The sequence below is a fragment of the Podarcis vaucheri genome (genome assembly GCF_965113315.1).
Source record: "Podarcis vaucheri genome assembly, chromosome: 2".
NCBI lineage: Eukaryota > Metazoa > Chordata > Lepidosauria > Squamata > Lacertidae > Podarcis > Podarcis vaucheri.
The window spans coordinates 58,093,389-58,120,014 of NC_138760.1; the positions used below are offsets into that span (position 1 = coordinate 58,093,389).

Consider the following 26,626-nt stretch of genomic DNA (forward strand, 5'->3'; position numbering starts at 1 on the left):
GGAGCAGAACACAACATAGACATAATTAGCATTGTTAAGATTTGGTGGTGTGATCTCAATATACTTCATAGGTGAAACTGCATACACATCAGGGGATAAGTATAGCTCAATTCTCCCTTTGAACAAAAACAAAAGGGTTGATAGCACCTCCTCTCTATCTATCCACCTAGGTATCAGGCACAATACTTGAAATAAGAGGACTGGGACACATCTCACATGAAGCCATTTGCCTGTTCTCTTCCTCCCCAGTATCTCACCCAACAAGTGACTTCTGACTATAGCAAGAGTATGGGAGGGAGGGAAGAGGGCTTTATATTTTTGTTAACACTCCTCCCTCACAGTACAAACAAAAACTCTCCCTTGAAATAAATGTTGGAGTGCCATTTGCAAAAAGGTAGATTTTAAAAGTGCCCACTGAATTTTCTTTAAGCAAGTACTGGTAAATGTTATTTACCACCTTCAGCACTCTTGAATAGAAAGGTGACCAACATTTTATAGGGTTTTTCTTTTCTTTTTAAGATTCTAACCTTTTCCTCAAGGCTTTGTATCTCAAGTAGATTTGTGTCTTTAAAACGTCTGCATAGCTCCTGTGCTTCACTCCATGCCACTTTTCTTTTTTCATCTATCAAGTAGCATTTTCCTCCCCAGTACCACCAGCCATCACCAAGGGGGCATCTTAAACTGTACAAGCCTGACACACCATCAAAAAAGAAAACAAATGCAAAAACTATTATGATTTCCCATGTTTTGTTGCTTTTCATAGTCTAACCATAGTCTAAAAGCTATGGTTTTCCCAGTAGTGATGTATGGAAGTGAGAGCTGGACCATAAAGAAGGCTGATCGCTGAAGAATTGATGCTTTTGAATTATGGTGCTGAAGGAGACTCTTGAGAGTCCCATGGACTGCAAGAACAAACCTATCCATTCTTAAGGAAATCAGCCCTGAGTTCTCACTGGAAGGACAGATCGTGAAGCTGAGGCTCCAGTACTTTGGCCACCTCATGAAAAGAGAAGACTCCCTGGAAAAGACCCTGATGTTGGGAAAGATGGAGGGCGCAAGGAGAAGGGGACGACAGAGGACGAGATGGTTGGACAGTGTTCTCGAAGCTAACAGTCTGACCAAACTACGGGAGGCAGTGGAAGACAGAAGTGCCTGGCGTGCTCTGGTCCATGGGGGTCACGAAGAGTCGGACACGACTAAACGACTAAACAACAACATAGTCTAACATTCCTTTGTATCTTTTGCCAAGTGAGTATTTTCAGAGTGGGTAGAGAGTTGTTCATTATATAAGGCAGAATCATCCCATTAACTTCCAATAACTGTCAGTGATAAGCTTACTCTGTACAAGTGATGGTTTGCAAATCAGGATCCACCCTCAGGGGCACATTCTCCCTTTCCCTCCATCCATCCATCAGGATCTATTGTTTTATCCTGTTGTTTTAATTACATTATTTTTCAGATGCTGCTTTTGTATGCTTTTATGTCTTCAATTATAAACTACATTTGGCAAAGCTTTGTTTTCAAAACTCTTAAATGAATAAATAGGGGTTTTTTAAAGAAAGAAAGAAAGAAAGAAAGAAAGCTCACTTACCAAAAGGGCATGTACCTACACCCTGAGGTGCAACACAAACAATGGGACCTTCACATGTTCCCGTAACAGGGTGGCATGGTTTGTCCCAATGACAGGGCCGACATTCAGATTCACACTCTGGCCCATAGTATCCATAGTCACATGCTTAAAATAAAATAAAATAAAAGTAATATAGCAGTATAGAATGTTCAAAGTGTTTCACATACATTATCTTGTTGCAACCTTTACAACAGCCCTGCTAGGTAGGTCAGTGTTATTATTTCCATACCTGAAGTTGGAAGAAAAGATTGGCTAAGGTTAGAGCCTAGTTGGGACTCAGCTATACAGCTGAAAATAAGATGTTTTAAGTGTGTTTTATATGCAATATACAATATGACACTAGATGGCAATGGTGAGCCTTATAGAAAATTCATTGTATTTTTAAAAACTTTTTTAAAAAAGCATTTTCAGAATGTTTTTTATATGTGTGTAGATTCCACCTCAGTTGGGAATTCCTGAGTCATAAGCTTAGCTATCCCCAACAATTAAACACTCATGCTGAAAGACATGCAGCAGGTGGGATACGGGTAGGCAAAAACTGGTTAAGCTACTATAACCACACTCACCCAGTTTTTGTCAGTGTTTTTCCTAGCTTGATACTGCCAAAAAGCCAGTTCTGTTAATTTCAAGCAGAAGCAGCTGTGCATACCACTGATTGGCTAGTGGCTTATGCTAATATACTCCCATTTCTACATTCTCTGCAAATCAACTTAAAAATATTTTTTACAAACTTTAACACACATATGCAGAGTGAGGGAGAAGGTATAATAGGTAGATTTGTTAGGGCATCATGTAGTCACAGGGTTGGGTTACAGCTCCATTCTTGTTGATGAAGGCAAGAGCAAAACGCTCTTTGGGAAGTGAGTGGCTGCCATTTAGTTTTGCAGAGCCACTAAATTTGAAAAGTCATTGGAGTATCACCAAGGATAAGAAACAACAAGAACTAAAGAGCCCATTTCCAACATAACCATAAGTAGTACTGCTTAACTACTGCTAACCTACATAGTGACGGAACGACGAAGCTACAACCATAACAGAAAAGAAAAAGCATAGAGAAAAGAATCAGTTCCAGTCCCTATTAGGAAGAGGCCACAGGGACAAAACTCTCTTTGGATAAGTACCAATTGTACTATTTATAGTGGGCATCAAGCGGTCACTGGGTTGGGACATATCACAGCTTTCCCCATTAGGGTAGGTCTCAACAGCAACAGATTAGAGCAGGCATAGGCAAACTCCGGCCCTCCAGATGTTTGGGACTACAATTCCCATCATCCCTGACCACTGGTCCTGTTAGCTAGGGTTGATGGGAATTGTAGTCCCAAACATCTGGAGGGCCGGAGTTTGCCTATGCCTGGATTAAAGCTTTAAAGCCTGTTGAAGGACCTTGAGGCCAAAGGTGATATCCATTGAGGCAAATAAGTCCATTTTATAATGTCTGGCAAATGTGCTATGCAAGGACCATGAAGCTACCCTGCAAATCTCTGACAGTGGAGCATTAGTGGAAAAGGCTGCTATTTTGCTGCAAACCTGGTAAAATGTAAGGATACAAAGAGGAAGATTTTTATTTCTGAGGGAAGCAATCTGAGTAAGGTGTGAGAAGAGAATGGGCTGAAGAGTGGGGAGAAATCAGCCAAGTTGAAAAAACTAAGGTACAAACGGAGGAGGTAAAGAGGGAAAACCCTGACTGTGAGAAGAATAGAAAGAATATAAAATGAAGATTACCGCTTTGCACAGGCAGGAACAGAAAACGAAGTAGGAGCTGCTCACTTTCCAAAGAACTTTTCTCTTCTGCCTGCATCACCAGGAATGGAGCCATAGCCCAACCCAGTGATCTCATGATGTCCGCAATAAATAAAGTTGTTAAACGAATGTTTGTGAATAGTGCTTTTTTTCTATTAAAAAAAAAATATGTTTACGGACACTCTCATTTTCCTACTTATATTAAAATACTGCCCCTCAATGAGGCCAAACTTAGATTCACAAAATGTTTAGGGGTATGTGTCCCCCCAGAAAAAAGCACTGTTTGTGATATGCTTTAAAGTGTTTGGAAGAGGCAAAAAGAAAGAAGAATTCAGTGTTCAGTTGAGGGGGTATACTGGACAAGTAAAAGCAGGAACAAGCAAATATCACACCTGAAGGAAAAAGAAAAACCAAAACAAAACCGTATTCTTTGTTGTACTTCTACATCTGTAGGTGAAAGAAACTGGCTATTCCAAGATGCCAGACTCTTCAGCAAGGAAAAGCATGAATGAGATTTCAAAGGATCTACAGTGGTACCTCGGTTTACAAACAGTCCTGTTTATGAACTATTCAGTTTACGAACTCCACAAAACTGGAAGTAGTGTTCCGGTTTGTGAACGGAAGCTGAACGGTGGAAGGGCATTGGTGGCAGGAGACCTCATTAGGGAAAGCACACCTTGGCTTAAGAATGGATTTGGTTTAAGAACAGACTTCAGGAATGGATTAAGTTTGTAAACTGAGGTACCACTGTATTTAGAATACAAAAATATCACAGAATTTTGTATTTTCATGAGAGGGAATCTTGATACGATTCAGTATTCAATAATTCTAAACATTTAAGAAGGTACTCAAGACAATTACGACTACCTGATTTTAAAAATGTTACACTTGGACCAAATCCGCCACCAACTAATATTAAACCATTGAACAAGAAATATCCATTTTTCCACAATCCATAGCCAAGACATTTTGACTTCAATCTAATACATTCATCCCTTGAATAATTGTAAGTATAATTGGTTGACAAAGCTGGTTTCTCTGAGATCACTAGTGAATCCCAAAAGCCTGTGTATACATCAAGGTCTGTAGGGAAGACAGAAAAAGGTTATACTGAGGTCCACCTGTTAAATATATATGAACAACCAAATATTAATATCATTTATGTGATGCTTACACAAGAGGCCTCTTTAAGAAGACTGACCTCTATAAGCAAGTTCTACAGCTTAATTAACAGTGATGTAGACGTATAAGGCTAGTTTATGATACGGATGACTCGCAACAAAGCCAGGCAAGGTCAGTTAGCACTTTGAAAAATCTATACTGAGTACTGTATATTTCTTTAAAATGTCAAAATTTGTAGACAAAATAAACAATGTCATAACTCTGATATTTTAATCATCCCTATTATTGCTCACTTGTCTGCAATCAATATGCTTGAACATATGAGGGAATTCAGCTGCACTGCTCACAGATTGTAAAAAACAAAACCCCCACGATTATTTTTTTATTCTAAACCTTTGCCCATCAACTTACGATACATGAGCCACAATGCATGTACAAATTCAACAGAAAAATGAAGATACTGAACACCGGGTACCACCATTAGACCCATAACAGCATTTGACAAGTTATGGCTTTGTTGCCATAAGATCAACTACTATTAAGCAATTGCTACTAGCATGCTTTAAATCAAGACAGTAAATCCCACAGAAATAATGCAAAGCAATTCTTCAAGGCAATCAGTCATTCCTTGCTGACAAAGGTAGCAAGAGATCTAGAACTTTCTGGGGATTTCTTTAATGCCAATGTAAGATATAAAAAAATAACAGAAAAAACACATGGGTCTCTTAACAAAATTATTCTGTTCAGATTTCCAACAGCTCCATTACATTCCTCTCTGTGACAACTGGGCATGCTCATTGCACTGTTTTGGGGAACTTGCCTCATGAGGATTTGTTTGTTTTTTGACCTTCCTCATATCTTAGGTGTCAGGGAACTGCCATCAGAGGGAAGAGGAGAGGTAAGACGCTCCAGTGATGCAGGGGAGGGAACTAGCAAGGAGAGAGAGAGAGAGCTTCCAAGGGGGAAGGAAATTCAGGGGACACCAGGGAGAAAGGGGAAGCTGAGAGTACGGCGGAGGGGAGGCTCCGAGACTCTTCCAGTGAAATCAGCGGAGAGAGCACATGACCTCCGCTTGGCACGCCCACGCTGCGCAGAAGGCTTCCGCGCAGAGAATCTAGGAGGAGACTGGGCGTCAAAGAATTTCTATGTTGGAAGAAATTTAGGTCACGCCCACTGACGGATTCTGCCAGTGACTAAGACAGTCGCGTTTCAAGGGCTGTCAAACCAGGGAAAGTTTTAGCTATATGACTAGCTTGGAGCAGTTTGCAGTTTACGCACAAGCAACCCCAATTCCCATTACATTAGGGTTCCCTGTTGATGTGATTCTTTCTTCTCTGAAATATTGCTTAGTATGTGACTGATTCCTGAAGGATCAAACTAAAGCACCATCTAGTTCAGCATCCTATTCTCACAGTAGCCATCTACAAGCAGGCCTTATTTCCACCTCTTTAAGAGGTTTTTTTCCCTCTCAAGCTTTTTTTGGCACTTCTGCAAATCATTCATTTAACTGAGTTATGCTTGAGGGGGTAAGAAGTGTACAGTTTTATAAAACTACAGAGGATCTTCATTATAACAGCAGGTGAGTTTTGAAAGCTGCTGCTGACTCTTCTAATTCCTTCTGCAAACTCTATGCAATTCTCAGAGTTCATCTAGGTTGCTACCACGTTTAGATGCTGAAGCTATCAGAAATTTGTCAAAATACAAATATTCACCACAGCAGATCACAAGTAAATTGAGAGGCCAATGGCCTAAAACTTCCCAAATAAATACAGAAAGTTTGCATTAAAAGCCTTCAGATTGAAACATATGATCTAAAACCTTATGGTCTGTTGATCATGGATACACAGCAAAGTGTACCTAAAGATTATTTAGTGTCCCAAAACAGAGTACTATAAACTGAGTGGTACCTCAGTTTACGAACTTAATCCGTTCCAAAAGTCCGTTCTTAAACCAAAACCGTTCTTAAACTGAGGCACATTTTCCCTAATGAGGCCTCCCACCACCAGTACCCTTCCACCATTCGGATTCCGTTTTAGACCAAGACACTATTTCCGGTTTTGTGGAGTTTGTAAACCAAATCATTCTTAATGAGGTCCAGCGCCGAGGGCCTTCTGGCGGTTCCCTCATTACGAGAAGCGAAGCTACAGGGAACCAGGCAGAGGGCCTTTTCGGTGGTGGCGCCCGCCCTGTGGAATGCCCTCCCATTGGATGTCAAGGTGATGGACAACTACCTGACATTCAGAAGACATCTTAAGGCGGCCCTATTCAGGGAAGCTTTTAATGTATGATATTTTAGTGTTTTTTGGTTTCTGTGGAAGCCGCCCAGAGTGGCTGGGGAAATCCAGCCAGATGGGCGGGGTACAAATAATAAATTATTATTATTATTATTATTATTAAACCGGACTGTTCTTAAACCGAGGTACCACTGTACTGTGTTGCAACTGGTATATTGTAATTCAGAGCTTCTTTCTGTTCCAAACAAGTAGCATTTAATCCCTCTGTTGGGACAGCTGATCTTCAAAAAGTCAACAATGCTAACTCTCATTCAGTTGTCTTCTTCCCCAAATTATACATGAGCAACTTCTACGTAACAATAAAGATCAGCAGACTCCGAACCTCGTCCAGCTGGTCTCTTGCACACCCATTCTCTCTTTTCAGTACAGTAAACTTTACTGATAACACCTTTGTTTGACATATCCGCACATCTGTGCCATTTGTACCCCTTTGGGAAATCCAGCCTGTCAAAATATAATAAAAGAATTAATTAAGTAACTTCATCTGTACATGCCCATGTAATTTCTACATGATCATTGCTGATCACTGGTGACCACCAACTATTCTTTCTCCCAACTCGAATGGAGAGCGGATACCCCTTCTGAGCCAAGCTGGGAGTGTGCACTGAGAAGATAGTGCAGGCTGATGGATCATTCAGTGCACTTTCTTAACCTGTCTGGGGAGGGAATTGCCTACTCCTCGCTGAAATTGGGTAAGCAGGGTGCTTTAAAAGTGCAGATTGTGCTGGCTGACAACAGCAGGTGGGATGCACACTTACAAAACACTATTACTTCTGTTTTAAGAATGCTCCTGGCAGTTACACTACATCATCACATGGTGCATTCTGGCCCAACTGCCAGGAAATATGATCTTGCTGTGAAAGAACAAAGGGCTTTGTTAAAGAAGCAAGGGAGGGTAAAGTTAAGCAGCTTAGACATTTTAGTGAAATTCCTACTCCTGAAAGCACTCAAACCCTCAATGGCCCTTCAGCCCATCACTAGCTTTTTTCCATTCCAAGCATACTTGTTATAAGATCTTTGTATCTGATATAACTTTTTAGAGGAAGAGGTGGAATAACTTAAGGAATTGATTGGCAGTACCTTCTAGTAAGAAATGAACACTTGCACAGATGACCTTTTCAGATATTTTAGTACCAGTGGTCTGACTGGTATAAGGCAGTCGTCTATAGTCCTACGATTCCAGCCAGGCAAGCATTTAAGCAAGGCCACTAATGCCTATGTACCATACCATACAAAGAAATAAGAAGAGCTGACTAACGGTTCTCAAAGTCCTGATATTTTCTAATACTCAGATCATACAAGTGCATTAACACCACCAAAGCCAGTGACATTATACGATAGGTGAGAAAATCAAGCAGCCATGCCTCAACTTTCCTACTAAGTGCAACATATTGTGATATGGTAGGAAAGCAACATGTCTGGCCCAGCCTTTAGGTTTGAGCCAATAGCAAAACAACAATTTAAATTTGAGTGGAAAAGGGATAAGGGTTGGCCAGCTGTAGAATACAGCTTAACCCTAAATATTTATTCACTACCCTGTGTTTAGAAAAAGTAATTTTGTCATGTGTTACTTACTCATACTTCCATAACTTTCTCCAGACTCTACCTCTACGCTCTCTCAGTCTTTCCCTGACCTGTTCTCAGTATTTTGTAATAATAAGGACCACTACTTGATACCAAATGAGATCTGCATAGAGAAGTTCCAGATACTGTGTTTATTATCCTTGATGAGTCTTTTCATAGCTGTTTGCAAACATGCAATACACAGCTGAGATCTGCTTAAACTGCCAACAGTTATGGATTGGGCCCGCTCATTATACATACCATTGCAATGTACTTTCTGCACTGTCCTCATGTGACCAAGCCCAGACTTCATCAGAGTTTATATCTTGCAGTCCTAGCCATATTTTTTCTCTAACAAACTTTTGTATCCACTCCTACAATTGAAATCAGGATGAGGAATAAAAACAGAAATAGCTAGGCAGTACTGATTTTTAAAAGCAGTGCAAGTGTTTTCACAATTAATGAAAAGATGATCACTTTGTTCCCATTCCAGCTGCAAATGTTGCTTCTGATATTAAACTGGTGTTGGGTTATCTTGCGCAGGTATCATTAAAGCAGTTAGAAATTATATGATTTTAGTACTAGGATAGTAAGAGCTGTTTGACAGTGGAATTTGCTGCCAAGGAGTGTGGTGGAGTCTCCTTCTTTGGAGGTCTTTAAGCAGAGGCTTGACAACCATATGTCAGGAGTGCTTTGATGGTGTTTCCTGCTTGGCAGGGGGTTGGACTCGATGGCCCTTGTGGTCTATTCCAACTCTATGATTCTATGATTCTATAAACAATGAGCAGAGTTGAGATCTGGATCTCCAGTACATATTGTATTTATTATGAGAACTACCTATTCAACTGTGATATACAAGCTCTTTAAAACCTCTTCATAGCTTGGGTCAAAGATATCTCAAGGACCACTTTTCCCCACCTGAATCAACCCAAATGAATCTCTCCCCAAAATGTTTTTTTTTTACAGAGGTTGTCCTTTGTGTCCTACCAGCACCTAAAAGAGGACAACTGATGGAAGAGTAGTTCCAGCTCTCTCAATTGTCATTGATTGGCAGCCATTTCATCTGGCTGGGATAGAGGGAGAGATGGGAAGAACAACACCCTCTGTGGATTGTGCAGAGGGACCAGCTTCAGTTGGCTCCTCCTCGCCCTCAAACAGGTCATTAAAACAACTTTGTAAGTTTAAGACTAAGTGCCAGATTTTGCTTTTCCTAGTCCCTCATCTCATGCTGCGTCTTTTAGACAGGAAGCCTGCAGGGAGGGACTGTGCTGTCTATTGTTGAACTTATCTAAGCCACCTTGGAAGCCTTTTTGGTTAAACAGCAGGGTTAATACATAAGGAGGATCTTTGTGCAAAATTAGACATTAACATATGTATCACTTACTGAGCCAGGAAGGACAAACATAAATCAGATGCTCATTCAACTAATCATTCAGATATGTATACCTTGGTGTTCTGCATGCCACTGCTCATCCCCAGCTCATCCCCATCCTTGTATCCAGTAGGGCCAAGTTGATCTATTCTTGCTGGTGTTATTGTTTGAAATGCATGTGGTAGCCCCTGTTCCTTTGTCTGATGGATGTAGCCTATCTCCTTGCTCCTACAATCCCAGGGAAACTAGCAACTGGAGCACTGTTCTTTCCAGAAAGGATGGGAGGAAATAAGCTCCCTTCAGCTGCTCCTTCTCTGGCCAATGGATGAGGTTGATTGGTCTTACCCTTGTCCCAATTATCTTTCTGAGAGGCAGGGGGAGCAGCCTCCTAGTGGCCTTTGGTCCCCTGGCCAACAGCAGAAACCAGAATGCGCTGCCCTTCTGCTAACCCTCTGCTAGCAATTCAACCGTGGGAACAAAATTCTTTGGACCAGCAAAGCACCATGAATGGCTGGGAAGGAGCAAGCAAAGCTAAACAATTTGTTGCAGAGCAGAAGAAGTTACATGACAGAGTGTGTGTACCTGGCTATGGTATGTACTGGCAATAGCAAGGGCCAGTAAAACAGCTTGCAGAAGTAAGCTAGTATGAAGTTTCGCAGGCCAGTAACTTGTAGGTTTGTTCATCAGGCTGAGGTAACATGTGATCTGGGCATTCTGCATCTATGTCCACACATGAAATGTTTCCCTCTAAAAAGGTGGGGGTGAGGGTAGAAGTGAATGTGTGCAACAAGCTTTCAGGCAGAGAATCCAGATGAATATTGCCTTCTATGTGTGACACGTAGAGGAGCATGTACTAATTCACCATGTGGACAGGTATGAACCAGCCTTCTCAGGTCTTACCATTTAAAAAATGATAATTGAGATTCTGGGGATTCTTACAGCAATTCTTTGCAACAGCATCACTAAAGGAACTTGCATCAGCTTGGAAAGAATAACATAAAAGTGTAGAAACATTTTTTTACTGTACAGTGCCTGCAATATTAATAAAAAAGTACAGCATTCTTCTGAATTGTCATACTTCTACATAGGTGCTAAAGTTCTGGAAGTACAGGCCAATTAAGACAAGAGTCACTAATGGTAAAATAGCCATACCAGATCATCTTGGTCTTCAATCCATAGAAGTTCAGCAGCCCTAAAACGACTGCACGAAGAATTGGCTTCTTCCCAGCGTTTTTCAGCATCAATATGGACAGAGAAATAGTAACAGTATCTGTTCCAGTAGCGCCATTTACCCATATCTGGACATCTCTGGCTGACTGTGCCTTTAAAAACAAATGCACAAAAAGCCACTTCATACTCATGCCAAAACAAATGTGCAGAACATTTACCCTGTGCAAACAGAAACTTTCCAGTCTCAAGAAATTCACTCTCATGATATCAACAAAAAATATAGGGATGGCCTGTAGAAAAAGACAGAAAAACTACATTTTCCAGAGAACTGTGGATTTGGTAAAGATTAGCTCAAATTCAGATTGGGGTGGGGGGAATAGCTCCCCTTATTCCAATCCAAAGAGAATCCACGGGGTGCCAATCACTAGTTTCCACAACCATCATGATTCACTGGGGCAGAAATGTGTATCTGATCTGTGAACAACACACTGCATAATATTTATTCTGCTTGGAGGCTTTTCCCAATTCATTGCAATGTAGAAGTCATATTCAGAGAATGGTTCTTGTTACAGAACTGGCTAAACTAGGCATTAAATTTGCGTGTAATCACCTCTGAAAGGATGAGCAGGCGCTCAAACAATGCTAGTGCAGCCACTCTTAAGGCATGGTCCTAGTCTCCATCATTCATAGGGTGGTACTAAGAGCATGAACATCTGCTCTGTACTGAGCTAAGCAACTACAAGACAAAATATGCACCAGGGCACATGGGGAAACAGCAGTGTTCTGTTTCATTTCCATTAAAATGATCCTGAAAACAGAGAAGCATTTAGGGATATTTTGAAGACCCACTTCAGCCACAGAACAAAGACAGCAATATTTCATATAAACTAAATTTATTTATTTTTGTTTGTTTTTTAAGCTTACTTTCTGAACACCTCTCTATAGAGGATGTGTCTCTGCAGAAGGCTTTCTCATCACAGAAACCAGTCAACATGTTACAAAGGGCATTATCTCTGCATGGTGGACATTCTTCCCCACATCCATACCCGTAACGTCCTGGTGAACAAGCTAGAGTGGAGAGAATTTCAATATTTTTAAAGTAACAAAGCAGGCTTGGACATCTATGTATGAGAAAAATATTCCAAGCTACAAATACACAGGCAAACATATAGGGAGGAATTCAACATAGTATTAAGGAGATCATTTTGTCAGCACAAGAATTTCTGCTTGCCTGATGGAATGAGTTCTCCTCTCCTCCTCCCATGTCCTGTTCTAGGGATTATCCTCACCTCCCCATGAGCAAATTTTGGGGCCATGGTGGGGAGGATGGAGAAGCCACAGCATGCTATCGGAAGTCGCTGCATGGGCTTTCACTAGGTGGACTGGTCAGCTGAATCCAGCCCTAATAGTTTTTTACAGTAAGATTCAGTGTTTTACCACAGCAACATGCTTTACCATGGACAAACTACTGATTACCATCATATCTTGGATCTCAAACACCTTGGCTCCTGAACAAATCGGCTCCTGAACTATTGAAACCCAGAAGTGTTCTGGTTGTCGAACAATTTTTGGAAGCCAAATGTCCAGCGCCGCTTCCGATTGGATGCAGGATGCTCCTGCAGCCAATCAGAAGCTGTGCCTTGGTTTTTGAATGGTTCCAGGAGTCAAAACGGTTTTTGAATGGTTCCGGGAGTTCTGTTCAAGAACCAAGGTACAACTGTACTGCACAATCCTCTTGTCAACAGTAAAGGGAGTCAATAACCAGTGAGTGGGCATCACACCAAGCAGCCCAACTGAGACCTGTAAAGAGACCATGACCTATAGAAGGCTGTTCAGAAGATACTGCAGCCCTCAAGGTGAAAAATTCTGTTTCAGGAAGAAGTAAATAAGCACTACTAAAACTGTAAATAATTACAGCAGTGTTAAATTCTGAATCATCACTTCAGCTTATGGAATTATACCCATTCTGGATGCTTTGTCTCAGCCTGTGTGAAATAAATCACAGAGTGATGTACTAACAGGGTTGAGCAGAGAATGTATGAGTTGGACTATTCTAAAACATCATGGGATCTCCTCCTTTCTTGTCTGTGCTGATTATTAAAACCTGGATGTGTTCCCAACACTTCCAGGTGCTTCAAACTCAAAAGCTAAGCAACCTTTTCTCATTCTCAGCTGAACATAGAACAGTAAGCAGAAAATCATATCACTACAGTGAGAGCAACTGGAGTTGGCTCAGCATTGTTTTAAAGCAGCAATCAAATAGAAAACATAAAAAACCCTGAGTATTACTGTGACAGTTGCAAAGCAGGTAAATTGTATAAAAGTTCCAATAAATCCCTAGAATACAATAGGATGTATGACAGCCCTGAGAAAGCCACAGAATAGCAACAAAATATATGGGTCATTTGTGAGGAAAGTACTGTAGTTCCCCGCAACAACATGGAAACACTGTGGGCAACACAACCCTAAAAGAGTAATATAAGCATATGGATATTTAGCACCTTTGATACAGAAGAAATACAAAGTGCAATAACTTACTTTATCATCCAAGTGCTAAGCAACAAGATAAATAGAAATTTACAAGAAGGAAAAATACAGAATTAAACATGTTAGGCAACGTAACAGTTAATGCTGTCAAATGTCAAGATGTTGGCAAGGCTATGCTACGTCTGCCAGCTCCAGTTTCCACAGCTTACTATATCTCTTGGGCCTTTATTTAACCTCCCTTTCCAATTACATTCTACTACATTTGTCTTTTATTTTCTACTATGCTCCCTCTTCTTCAGTTTGTCTATCCTGGTCAATTCACTTTTCTCCATTTCTCCTATGCTGTGCGTGCTCTCTCACTAGCGCTCTCTCTCTCTCTCTCTCTCTCTCTCTCTCTCACACACACACACACACACACACAATGTATGTCAGTATTGTATCACCAAGTTATCATATTTCCCCCTCCCCCAATTTGGTTTGCTTCCTATGCTTCCTAGCTCAATATCTCTTAGACCAGTAGTTCTCAAACTGTGTGCCAAGTCCCATGGTATAATATGAGGGTACCCCTCAAAAGCATGTTAGCACTTTTTGAATGGCTCCTGGAATGCATTGGGATGGGTTGGAACCTGCAAGCTTCAAGATAAAAAACATGCTCTCAAGTTTATTATTTAGCAGGATACTGAGCCATCTCAATGTAACATGGGATACAACTAGCATGCCTCCAGATGATCTCAGTGTTTGGGCTGGGATATTAGGGTTCAGAGGTTCAGACACTCCTTATGGTAACCTGGACTCAACCTGTTCAGGGCTTTGGCTATTGACATAATATATGAACCCGGCCCAGTAGCATATAGGCAGCCAGTCCAGATGTTTTAGCAGAGGTGCCACATGCTGTTGGCTTTCTGACCCCATCTGCAGTCAAACTGATGCTTTCTTCACCTGCTGGAGGTTCCAAAGTAGGGCAGTACTACATACCGTGCATTACAGTAATCCAGACTTGAAGTTACCAATTCATGGACTACAGTGGTCAAGTTATCCCAATCCAAATACGGGCGTAGCTGGTATACTAGGTGAAACTGCTAGAGATATTTGGGCCTCTTGTATCTAGGTGTATCTAGGAGTACTACCAAGTTACAGACCTGCTCCTTTAGGAGTGCAACCCCATCCACAAATTTTGTTGGCTCCCACCCCCACAAGGAATCACTTTATAGGAAAAAATCCCTAAATTTGGTCAGTTTTTAAGTTCTACTGGTTCTGATCCTTCACAATATTTCCAGGACATTTCAAACTCCTATTTGGAGCTATTATAGCTCAGAATTTTGAATCTTTACTCAGCATTCCAGTGCACCAAACAACTACAAAAACAGAAATGATTCTTACCGGTCTTCAAGTGAAATACATGATGCCTCACACCTGATACCATTTCCATTCCTGTGACAAGAAAATGTTTGTCTGGCCAGCTACTTATTCCAGTACAGTTCTCTCTTAATATACAAAAGAATCTTGCTTCCTCAAAGTTTTTGTACACAGCCAGGGGGTGAATAGCCAGCATTATTTTCCCAGGGTAATCAATGAAAATGTCAGGACCAACTTTTTTAAAAAAAGAAGAGACAATTTAGTAACATGATTATAATTTAGTAACAAGATTACTGACAGCAAATACAGCATGAATATGAAAGAAAGCAAATTTAGGAATCTTAGTCACTACAATTAATCATACTTACTCTGGGCAAATTCAGATTCATAATCATAAAACAGAGCAAAAGGTTACGTGATCCTATGATGAGCATTTATATTGTATAACAATCAAATATTCCAATCAGTACCTATTTCTTTTTTACAAACATAGAAATGTTGCTCAGTGCATGGTAATGCCATAAGTCTGCCTCCTCTAACCATCGTAACACATCCATTTGCTGTGGCAGGAAAGTCCCATAACCTGATTAAAAATATAAAAAATAAGCTGGTAGAATTAACAATGCAGTTTATTTATACTCTCTGCCTTACAAAATTTTAAAAAACCCAACAACTGAATATCCCATACATTTCTGTACTCTATACAGCAGTATTCCTGAGAATGCAGAACCAATTTGTTTACTTCATAGAGCGACTTTATAATGTTGTATGTTGTCTAATTAAAAGCAAACCGGAAACTTTTCTAGAATATGTAGAAAAACCTGAATTCTAAAAGCAGAATGCAAACAAAAAGCAGATGGCATAGAAATTAGGGACATCTCTGAGAGTCCAGTTCCCAAATTAAAAGAGAATGGATGGAACAATAGCTCAACACTAAACATAGTAGTAGTCACAGGAAAGTGGGACCAACTGCCTTTATATTACTGAACAGAACAAAAATCCAGTTATATTGATAAACAGGCAGCCCCCAGTTTACGCATGTTCAATATGTGCACGACCAAGTCTATACAAATCATGCCAAACGTGGAAGTGACCTGGAAATGCCATAAAGACATCACTGAAAGGGTGGAATAGAGGTAAGGGCAGAACGAGGTGTTTGCAGGCTTTTTCAATGGTTTTCTTTGGTATGCAAAATGTTAACGGGAGGCGACCTGTAAATTGGGAGGGGAGATTTCCCTAAACCTAAGAAATTAATAAATGTCAGAATCTAGCTAATATTTGGATAAGGACTGGAAAATGCAACCTGCTGAACTGTGCCAGATGTGGAATCCCTGGGTTGGTGCCTGGTAACTAGGTGCAGAGCCATTAAAAACCAATACCAGGGCCATGAAGGATTTTGGCAATACAAATGAACTGTCCTCTCCACCACCCATCCTGGTTCTGAAGAGGCAGAGGCAGGACAATTAACAGGAGATGGGGAGGGGTGACTAGAAAAAGAGTAATTTCATAGGAGGCTTGGGTTTTGGGTGAGAGGTGTGCTGGGAAAGAGAACAAAGGTCAGACCCCAAGAACTGCTGGGCAGGCAGAACCAACTTGGCTGCTGCCTGGAAGAGGCTGCATTAAGAGACAAGGGGCCATGACTGACTGCTGCATTGGAACTAAGCTTGCTGAAGCTATGGGGGGTGGGATGAGAGACACTCTTAGGGTAAAATGTTCTGCACCCCCTCCACTGTAGATTTCCAGGGGTAAATGTGTTAATAAACCAAATTTCTTAAAGACACTAGCCTCCACTGTCTTTCCAATGGAAATGCAATCCTGGGTAAGCTCCTGGTATCTCACACTGCACATGGAGATTATGGTGACATGTAACAATATTATTCCATTCAAACAAAACTGAAGGAAGGCAGTCACAAAAGAATGGGGGGAAATGTATATCTTCCAGAGAATAACTCTCTCCGTCAGTCTGTAGGCGTTACCTTCCAAAATGCTTCTCATCACCAAAGCCTTCTTTAGCATCCTCTTCTGATGACAATTTGAGAGTTATAACTGAGCAAGAGTGTTATTAAAAACAATGCTCAATAGGTACTATGGAAGTAACTATGGAACTATGCTCTTTTCCTGCAACTGCTGAAATTGAATGCTTACCAGGAGTAGTGTAATGGATCAACAGCTTCTTGGCCGTCACTCCATTTCCATACACTTCCTTCCTGTAGCAAACCAATCCAACTCTGACTTTCCATCATAGTATTAAGCCACTTCTAGAAAAAGAAATCTCTTTTAAAAACAGCTTATCAAATTTAAGACCTGAACAAATATCTGGAATCTGTACAGTGGTGCCTCGCAAGACGAAATTAATTCGTTCCGCAAGTTTTTTTCTTCTTGCAAGTTTTTCGTCTTGCGAAGCACGGTTTCCCATAGGAATGCATTGAAAATCAATCAATGCGTTCCTATGGAGACCGTCCGGGGATAGAGGGGAAGCGCCGCTCTGTCCCCTCTTTTGAAGCAGGGGGCGGAGGGGAGAAGATCGCTTCTCCCCGTTGCCGCCCCTTGGTTCAAAAGGGGTCCGGGGAGAGAGGGGAAGACGCGCTGTGCTTCCCGCTATCCCCGGAGCTTGTGGGGCTGGCAACGGGGAGAAGCAATCTTCTCCCCGCTGCCCCTTGCTTCAAAAGAGGTCCGGGGACAGCGGGGAAGACGCGCTGCGCTTCCCGCTATCCCCGAAACTTGCGGGGCAAGCTTCGTTTTGCGAAGCAAGCCCATAGGGAAATTCGTCTTGCGAAGCAACTCGAAAACAAAAAAACCTTTCGTCTTGCGAGTTTTTCGTCTCGCGAGGCGTTCGTCTTGCGGGGCACCACTGTATTGGGATGGATGGAATTCAACAGGTACTGTTGGTTGATGACAGATGCAAGCTACAGAACCCTGCTAGACAAAGGATCCTTGGGATGGCTTATGCAAAGTCATTAAAAGACAAAGATGTTGATTGCCACCATTAGCACATCAAAGGAAGGGTCTCAGGACTGTGAAAGACAGGGTAGTCAAGGTGATAGGGAGGGAGCAGGTGGTGCTCACATTAAAAAAATATGCCTCTGAAAATGTTCTTGGGATAGGGAGTAGTTGCTTGGAGTAGGGATGTGCTGGGAAGAAGGGGAACCAAAGCCAGAAATAATCTTGGCAGGGTGACTGAAGTAAGGGTGGGCTCTAGTGCTGCACTGCTGTTGGGAACACGCCCCTCTTGCAATGACTCCTTCCATCTAAATTCAAGTGTAAGTATGTGAATAAGAAGGACGCGGGTGGTGCTGTGGGTTAAATCACGGAGCCTAGGACTTGCCCATCAGAAGGTCGGTGGTTCGAATCCCCACGACGGGGTGAGCTCCCATTGCTCGGTCCCTGCTCCTGCCCACCTAGCAGTTCAAAAACACGTCAAAGTGCAAATAAATAGGTACTGCTCCGGCGGGAAGGTAAATGGCGTTTCCGTGCGCTGCTCTGGTTCGCCAGAAGTGGCTTAGTCATGCCGGCCACATGACCCGGAAGCTGTACGCCAGCTCCCTCGGCCAATAAAGCGAGATGAGCACCGCAACCCAGAGTCGGTCATGACTGGACCTAATGGTCAGAGGTCCCTTTACCTTTTATGTGAATAAGACATATTTCTCAAAGCTACAACAGCTCCCACTGCGTCTTGATTCTTAAAGGAGCACAGATTCTGGTTGGGCACCTAGAACTGTCCTGGAATCTTGCTACTGCTCGACAGTCAGCAGAGTAGTGCTCAGCCTTTGTAACAATACTTAAAACACTGGTACAGGCGTTACAGCTCTTCAGCCATGTACTTCAGGCCTTGATGGTAAATAGATTGATACAAGCAATTTTCCTCCCACTATTCCCTAGATTGCTTTTTAGCACCAGCTAGTTTACTCAAGCTGGTCATCACAAACACTCTTTTCCAACAACACAAGAGACAACTCTACACATGGACATCACCAGATGGGCAGCATTGAAATCAGATTGATTATATTCTCTACAGCCAAAGATGGAGAAGCTCTATACAGTCAGCAAAAACAAGACCTGGAGCTGACTGTGGCACAGATCATCACCTTCTTATCATCACAGCACCTATACACTGGGCTAGATATAGCAGGACTTTCAAGGTACAAATCTACTTTGTTTTTTTCTTGAGAGGGAGTACTATTAGTTTTCTTTAGTTCTTAGCCATCCAGCTAGCCTTTTCCCTCCCTCTGTTGTAGCTTAGTGCATGTACCTAGCTTGGCTAGAGAACGGTCTAGGCTCTGCTCGCCAGTCTCCCAAACGACCTGCCAGCCAGTCCCGTTTCTGAGGCTTACATGCCTTCCACACCCTTCTGCCTTTTTGGCTTGAGCAATAGGGAGAGAAAACCATCTTCAATGGGTCAGATTTGGCTTATGAATTTCCAGCAGCCTATTACCTCTTCAGTCTAAATGATTACATATCTGATCAAATGTAAAAAGTTGCAGTGCATTAAACCTAAATTAGTCAGTTTTAAATGTACTTATGCCTGTTCTTTTCAATGATCTGATGTGTATGATTGGGTTTTTGCCTTTTTGAAATATTTCCAGCTGCTTTTCCTGAAAACAGGAAGAAAGGTAGCCTAAACTGAAACTAGCAATGTTTAAACCTTTTACAGTACAGTGGTACCTCGGGTTACATACGCTTCAGGTTACACACGCTTCAGGTTACAGACTCCGCTAACCCAGAAATATTACCTCAGTTTAAGAACTTTGCTTCAGGATGAGAATAGAAATTGTGCTCTGGCGGCACGGCAGCAGCAGGAGGCCCCATTAGCTAAAGTGGTACTTCAGGTTAAGAACAGTTTCAGGTTAAGAACGGACCTCCGGAACGAATTAAGTACTTAACCGAGGTACCATTATATGTCTTTTTGTTGTCTCAAATTTATCCTTGCACTAAAGTACAATACCTTTTCCTTTTCATTGTCAATTTTGACAAGGTTGACATCCTTGTAGTATGAACACTGCACGCTTGCCTGTGCGTACTGCTGTTTCCTTTTCTTTTCAAAATAATAGCAGTGTCCGTCATAAAACCACCATGGGGCATTCTGTGGACATTTTGGATTCCTGATGCCTGAAATGAAGAAAATTATAAGGAAACTAATGCTGATCTCTTATGTCAAGTGAGAACTGAACCTTTCTCTATAGTTGAGGATAATATCCATGATTGGATTTCTCCTCCAACTTGCTCCACAAGACAGGTATGCCATCTGTAGTGGGCAGCCTGGCATCTTGCCTGCTCCAAAAAAGCAGCTTCAGGCACAGCTCTGCTTCTCTCCGTTATTATTCTTATTCTTATTATTAAGTGGTGAGTGTGTGATCTTTCCACGAGAGCATTTGATTGGCTGGAAGTGCATGGTATTTCACACATAACTGGTGCAGTTACTCCCTCTTCCAGTGAGGGGAGATTTTTGGTTATGTTCCATCTTCCCAGGATTTTTCCATTGTTTGTTTGTCCTCTTGCTTGTAGATATACCGGTAAATGCACCCCTTCCTTGTGACAATGGTTCTGTTTGTTTTCTTCTTAGAACACAACCACTACCCAAGTTTTGCAAATGTCTAAACGTTGGTCTTCAGATTTGGTTTCACTAGCGGCTATTTTAGCTATTTCTAATATCAGAGAAAGAAGACAGGCTGACTCAACTGCCTTCCAGTAAGATTACAGCGAGTCTCTTCGTCTAGCGGTTTTTTCGTCTTGCAAAGCAACCCTATTAGCTGCTTAGCGGCTTAGCGCTATTAGCGGTTTAGCGGCTATTAAAGGCTTAGCGGCTATTAAAGGCTTAGCGGATTAGCGGCTAAAAGGCTATTAGCGAATTAGCGGATTAGAAAAGGGGGGAGCGGGGGGATATCGGAACACTCGCAAGACGTTTTCGTCTTGCAAAGCAAGCCCATAGGGAAAATCGTCTTGCGATGCAGCTCAAAAACGGAAAACCCTTTTGTCTAGCGGGTTTTCCGTCTTGCGAGGCATTCATCTTGCGGGGCACCACTGTATTTATTCTTTTCCATACAGCCTTAGCTATATCACATGCTAAACTAAAGCATTATGGCCAACCCAGCAGTGCAGCAGCTTTTAGTACTCCAAGTGACAGGAACACATTCTGACAGATATTCAGTCAGTTAGACTACAGTCCTTTATGTATTTACCTGAAAGTAAACCTCACTCAAATCAGTATGCCTAAATTTTTATTAAACATGAATAGTTTACTAGGACAGGTCACAATCTTGCAGAAACTAGAGGTGTGCCAAACCATTCATTTTATTTTCATTAATATTTTCATCATGAAGCAAAAGCTCATGTATAATGCAGATATTCTGAAGCAAACGTTGGTTGCAATGTTTGCCATTATACTATTTTCTGAGGTTTCACAACTGTACACCCTTTTCTTCATTCAAAAGCACTACCAGTTACACATATCAAATTTGCACTGAACGGAATCATGCTATTTTAACATGTTTTTTGCTTCACATTACCAACTGTATTTGCATCTGTTTGCATTTACTTTCTAATGCTTTTCTACTGAAATTCATACTGTGTCTTGCCTTTTGTTTTATAGGGCCAAATGAGCTGCCTCCAGAGATATGTAGTTTTAGTCATCATGCCTTGTCTCTAAGCCTGCCTCAAAAATGTTTCCTTAAAAACAGCACCAACAAATCTCATAAGCATTTTGTAGCAACATCACCACATTGTATCTGCTTTTAAATAAGCATATTTTTGTATTTTCCATTTTTTCTGTCATGGAGACTAATGAGCGCATCTAGCAAATACTGTATACAAATTGCGTGTTTTTAGTTTTGAGAAATGGCACAAACAAGAAAACTTCTATTTTGGAAATAAGAAGGGTAGAGGGTGTTGTGGGTAAAAAAAGTTCATGCAGATTGCACATGCTGGCGAACATATTCAAAACATCATGTTACAAGGAAAAATCTAAGGATGGAATTTTTTTTAAAAAAACAACTACTTAGTTATTTGAGCAAGTGGTCTCATATGCATTTCATCCTGCTGTGGTTTTACACTTGGTTGAATTCAGTGGAAATACCCTTAACCTCCCCTGTAAATTAATCTGTTATTTGCAAGGGTTCTTACCAAGGCAACCAAAATTTTCCAAAGCAAGACACCTCAACCCTTGCAAAATAAACATTCTAGATTTTCATTTGTGCTTATACAGTGGTACGTCTAGATGCGAACGGGATCCGTTCCAGAGCCCTGTTCGCATCTAGAAGCAAACGTAACTAGTGACAGCACATCTGCGCACGCGCGGGTCGCTTTTCACCGCTTCTGTGCATGTGCGTGACGTATTTTGAGCGTCTGCGCATGCACAAGCGGCAAAACCCGGAAGTAATGCGCTCCGTTACTTCCGGGTTGCCGCAGAGCGCAACTCAAATGCACTCATCCCGAAGCACATTCAACCCGAGGTATGACTGTATATAGACGAAAAACCCCACACAAATCTGTTCAAAGTAATACTGTACCTAATTCACACAGTTCACCTTTGAACTGGCCAATACACTGCATCCTTTCTGGGCACTTGCCATTTACTGAATTACACCTGAATCCTCCATAGCATTTTTTACAATCGGATGCACAGTTATAACCATAGAAACGAAAGTTACATTCTGTGTAGAGAATCAGATAAACATTATTACATACTTAAAACAAAATCATACAAAACCTCAGAAGCAACCAAATGACATCACCATCTAGCCAGCTTCTGCACAGAACCAGCTGATCTAAATGTTAATATGCAGAAGGGGTCGTGGGAAATAGGGGAGTTGAGGACCTTGAGGCATCTGACATTAATAAAGATGAAGGCTGATGTAACTGCTTGTTTCATTTTTTAAAAAACCAAAGATCACTTAAGTTGAATTCCACCATTTCCAGTGAGAAAAGCATATCAAACCATTGTAGAGAGGGAAGGGGCAGTATGCAGATAATCCTGGTTGACTTATAACACAGACACATAACCTAAAGGCTGTGCCTAAAGTAACTATGATTTGCCTGCCTGCACCATATACTTAATTCTCAGAGTTGTTTAAAAATCAACCCCTCTTTCCAGGAACTCTGGAGAATTGTAGCTCTGTGAGGGAAATAGGGGTCTCCTAACAGCTCTCAGCCCCCTTAACAAATTACGGTTCTCAGGATGCCATTGGGGAAGATATGGTTGTTTTAAGTCATATGATACCCCTTTAAATGCATCATGCAGACAGGATCTCAGACTGCTGTGAAGCTAAACTAGGGAGGAGGGTGGAAGAGAGAAACAGAAGGTAGGAACAAGTTATGAGCATTCAAAATTCCTTTTTCGGTACCTAAAATAATGTAAATGAGTAAGTAAAGACTCCCAGCTAAGACCAAGAAATACAGTACATGAGTGAAAGGAAGTAAAGACTAAGTGAGCAGAGTCTAGAGGACCAGTCCCTAAAACAAAGAAAAACAGGGTAATCATATATGGGAAAATTATTGCTTTGGTAAGTCTCCTCCGTTTAGATTGCAGGACTTAAAATCTCTTGCTTGAAGCTTGGGGAGGGGGGAGTATTTTTTTAAAAGGGGGGGCAATCCCTGTTGCAGGTAATGATACTGCACCCCACATAATACAGTTCTTTGAATTTTCATGTCATGTCTTTTGGAGAAATCTCTGCATAAGGTCACTGCAACTGTGATGAACTGGGTTCCAAAAGTTTTAAATTTCTAAACTCTCTCAAATGTGTGTATTTCTTGGTTTTATTTAAGAAATGTGTTTTCTGGTCTTATGTCAAGAAAGACACACTTATGGTCAGGCTTAAAAAGTCCATGTATGACAGTCCACATGTGAACTGGAGACTTTTTCTACATCACCACTATCCATTTTAGTCAGAAAACCCCTAAAATGGGTAGTTAATATCGTAGAGAGATGCAGCAAGAAAGGAGAACCTGAGAACTTTTCCCGGGCTTCCATATATGTGCATGAAAGCACTTTCTGCATGGGGTTTTCTAGATCCTGACCTATGAGTTTTGAATGTAAGCAAGATATGGCTTTGGCTAAGACATGAAATCTAAATCTGGGGAATGAAATAGAATTACATTTTACAGCTCAGATTTAAAATGGGAGCTATTTAGATTACAGTAAGAACAAATACACAAGCTTTTCAAACTAAATCAAAACTTGCATAGTGAAGAAAAATGAAAGATCCATATAAGACCCACAATAGTTTGCAAATATTTTTAGAGTACTAGTGCATTTTAAAAGCTGTTTACTAGTTTTTATTTCAGGCGCACAAACATACCACGTCTTATGTATGCAGTTGCAGTTTCATCATAAGTTACAATTATATCAACACCTCTTGTTCTTCTGTAGTATCGGTAATCTTTCACTATTCCTGTGCAGCTGGCATCATTTAAGCAGTCTAATGCAGCGGTGGAAAAGGAGGTATAAAAGTGAGGTTCTAATGGTCCTGACAGAAAGTGATCAGTATAGACATCAAAAAGATTTTCCACTGAGGTAAAAAGAAAAAAGAGGGAGGGAGCAGGAATTGTTTTTACTATCCATTCTAATAGAAATATGCTTAGAATAATTATCATATAAAGTTTACAAGACATTCTTTTTATCCAGTTATGTTGTTTCACCTCAGAGTTCTTCTGTGGGTTACTTTTCTTTTACAGACCTTGATAGTCAAATGTTTGGCAGTGCAACACCCTCAGCGTCCCCCCCCCCCCGGCGCTCAGAACGCCAGAGATACTCTAAACAGAACTCCATGTCCTAGCAGAAGGGGCAAGGGTAAAATGTAAATCTCTAGCTTAGGTGTTTTCATAGCAATGTGTTGGACTCACCCACTGTTCCACAATATAGATTAAGACTTCTTACTCATTTAGCTTAAGAGTGTGAATGTGCTAGATATAATTGCTGTACCTACACAACATAAAGATTGATAGACAGATATTACTTCACATTAGTTACTCCTTTAGTTAATGTATATTTTATTTCACTGAATGAACCATTCTTTTGGGGTAGTCTGGTGAGAGAGTATGTTCTTGGTTAACAGATTAATTGCCAAGTACATCAGGGTCCAGAAAGGTCTTTTTCCATGAGTGGATGTGCCACTGCCTCTTTCTTTTAAAATATTTTCACTGTAGAATTTTGAACCTTTGACAATTCAATATTACATTTCTTATGCAATAAGATAATAGTGCAATCATAAAGAGGGGAAAGAAAAGTGGAGAGAAACAGATCAATATACCGTACATAAAAATCTAAATTATTGTGAATTGATTATAAGGTGAAAAATCATCATTTACATTGTCATTCCACAATTATATAAATATAAGCAATTTCTCAATACATTTATTTTCCTGATTATTCTATATTGTGTTCCTCTTATACATTAACCTTATAATTAGACTAATTTGTCAAATTTTCCTCAACCATTCCTCTATAGTAGGGGGATCCTTAGTCTTCCATTTTTGAGTCATACTATATATTAAACACACTTTAATTCTTTTGCACCTCCAGCACTGCTTATTTTGGCTATAAATTTTGCCAGTGTTATGTAGTTAGATACTATTGGAATAGTAGTTTGAAATTGTTTTCTTTCATATTCACACCTAATAATATTTTGGGGATTTTTTAAAATTCTAAACGTAACAGAGATAATCTTGAAGATAATATTTGTTGGTAATAATCAATTTTTTATCTCTTTTGTCTTTGATGTCAACTGTAGGGTAATTAGAAATAATATATTCAATAATTTGAGTTATGAGGCTGAGATTAAAAAGTGTTTATTAGCAGGGTGGTAAAAGCTCCACATCTATTAAGTGATTTTCCTCCATCATTAAAAAAAAAAAATTGGTAATACTCTCCAGATATTACTTAGGACCTGCCAATTACAGATGACACAGCTCCATTATAGTCTCTGCCAACAGTCACTCCCCTTTCTGCATGGTTTTTCATTAAGTTGTTTAGGGATTTAAAGAAATTTGATTATTTATTAGTGCATAGATATAGATAAGAGACTATGTATATTGAAATATGACCCCTTCTGAGTATTAATACCACCATCCCTTTCAAGTCAGTGATTCCACATGGTCAGCACCCCCCATCCCTGACCTGAACAAGCAAGCCATGATGGGCAAATACTGGGACAGACAGCTAAAAGCACAATGTCCACATCCTCTGGCCTCAACTAATGGAACTGATCGCATAGGCTTGAATACAGAGCACTTTAAACGAGAACAGGCAAGTCCTTTGATCAAGTGGCACTGCCACTAATTATTTAGTCAACAATCCACTACATTGGGGTGAGAACTTGTTCGGCTCAAGAGTCACATTATTTGGTGGTTAACCTTCCACAGGTCATGTGCAAGAAGTGAGCAGTGCCACTTCACAAATCTCTTTGATACACATAACATCCTTATCACACATACATAAAAAAATCACCCAAATGATTCATTCATTCATTTACTCTCTCCAATACACTTTTACCCCAAACCCCAGCAATTGAGGATGGGAAAATTACATCTTTTTTCAAGTCTAATTGCCATAGACAGGTGATCTTCATGGAACTGGATTAAGTCCCAGCTGCAACTTCCAACCAGAGACTGTTTTCAAGTTTAATTAGCCCCACCAAGGCAAATATCCAAGACAGCATCCCCTCCTGCAACCACAATACAAAGCTAGACCTACTGGAAGAGCCTTTTTGATTTCCCTGTATCAATATTGTGTGCCAAAATTTGAGGTTTTGCAAAAGAGGGCAAGCTGCCCATGGTCAAGGATCCAAACACTGCAGTGATTTGTCAAAGATGACTTTGTAGAAAGCATAGTCCATTCAAAATCACTCTGAAAAAGAACAGCCTGTTTCCTTCCTTTTTATTCTGTACTATAGTCCTGTACAA

At 40.8% G+C, this 26,626-nt stretch overlaps 1 protein-coding gene across 8 annotated transcripts in view; it reads right to left on the bottom strand.

Moving 5' to 3' along the window:
* LOC309527010 (uncharacterized protein) overlaps window positions 1–26,626 on the bottom strand; it is an 81,897-nt gene that overhangs the window by 39,679 nt on the left and 15,592 nt on the right. For 6 of the 8 annotated variants that reach the window (XR_014217049.1, XM_082213434.1, XM_082213430.1 and 3 more), the window contains 13 exons: window positions 24,025–24,234; window positions 22,237–22,380; window positions 19,677–19,840; window positions 16,880–16,992; window positions 15,205–15,317; window positions 14,759–14,968; window positions 11,816–11,959; window positions 10,874–11,043; window positions 8,611–8,723; window positions 7,109–7,230; window positions 4,238–4,453; window positions 1,592–1,735; window positions 528–691 (listed from right to left, as the gene is read on the bottom strand). Coding sequence is in view for 7 of the 8 variants with exons in the window: in XM_082213434.1 (XP_082069560.1) it covers window positions 528–691; window positions 1,592–1,735; window positions 4,238–4,453; window positions 7,109–7,230; window positions 8,611–8,723; window positions 10,874–11,043; window positions 11,816–11,959; window positions 14,759–14,968; window positions 15,205–15,317; window positions 16,880–16,992; window positions 19,677–19,840; window positions 22,237–22,380; window positions 24,025–24,234 (2,027 nt within the window). In the remaining variant the exon portion in view is untranslated. The remainder of the gene's footprint in view (window positions 1–527; window positions 692–1,591; window positions 1,736–4,237; window positions 4,454–7,108; window positions 7,231–8,610; window positions 8,724–10,873; window positions 11,044–11,815; window positions 11,960–14,758; window positions 14,969–15,204; window positions 15,318–16,879; window positions 16,993–19,676; window positions 19,841–22,236; window positions 22,381–24,024; window positions 24,235–26,626) is intronic. The other 2 variants (XM_082213432.1, XM_082213431.1) reach the window with 2 other exon arrangements.